The sequence below is a fragment of the Anneissia japonica genome, unplaced genomic scaffold (assembly GCF_011630105.1).
Source record: "Anneissia japonica isolate Jap-2015-1 unplaced genomic scaffold, ASM1163010v1 scaffold5327_len855_cov200, whole genome shotgun sequence".
Lineage (NCBI taxonomy): Eukaryota > Metazoa > Echinodermata > Crinoidea > Comatulida > Comatulidae > Anneissia > Anneissia japonica.
Genome location: NW_022754471.1, coordinates 1 through 492, shown reverse-complemented (window position 1 = coordinate 492; position 492 = coordinate 1). Strand labels below are relative to the sequence as shown.

The 492-nt window shown below is 48.4% G+C and overlaps 1 protein-coding gene across 1 annotated transcript in view; it reads left to right on the top strand.

Moving 5' to 3' along the window:
* The window catches only part of LOC117123202 (tubulin beta chain-like), a gene marked incomplete at its 3' end in the record, with an annotated part of 846 nt that extends 357 nt beyond the window's left edge, over window positions 1–489 (top strand). The window contains exon 1 of the mRNA XM_033269057.1: window positions 1–489. This exon is cut by the window's left edge and continues 357 nt beyond it. Within this exon, the coding sequence (XP_033124948.1) occupies window positions 1–489 (489 nt within the window).
* Window positions 490–492: the final 3 nt, after the last annotated feature.

Sequence of the window (492 nt, the reverse complement as noted above, 5' to 3'; positions counted from 1 at the left end):
GTACATCAGCTTGTTGAAAACACAGATGAAACATACTGTATTGACAATGAAGCCCTTTATGATATCTGTTTCCGTACATTAAAGCTAACCACACCAACATACGGTGACTTGAACCATCTTGTATCTGCTACCATGAGCGGCGTCACCACTTGTTTCAGGTTCCCTGGTCAACTGAATGCCGATTTGCGAAAATTGGCTGTCAACATGGTTCCATTCCCACGTCTGCATTTCTTCATGCCTGGTTTCGCACCATTGACCAGCCGTGGTAGCCAGCAATACCGTGCGCTCACCGTTCCAGAGTTGACACAGCAGATGTTCGATGCCAAGAACATGATGGCTGCTTGCGACCCTCGTCACGGCCGATACCTCACAGTCGCTGCCATCTTCCGTGGACGTATGTCCATGAAGGAGGTTGATGAGCAGATGTTCAACGTTCAAAACAAGAACAGCAGCTATTTCGTCGAATGGATCCCCAACAACGTAAAGACCGCC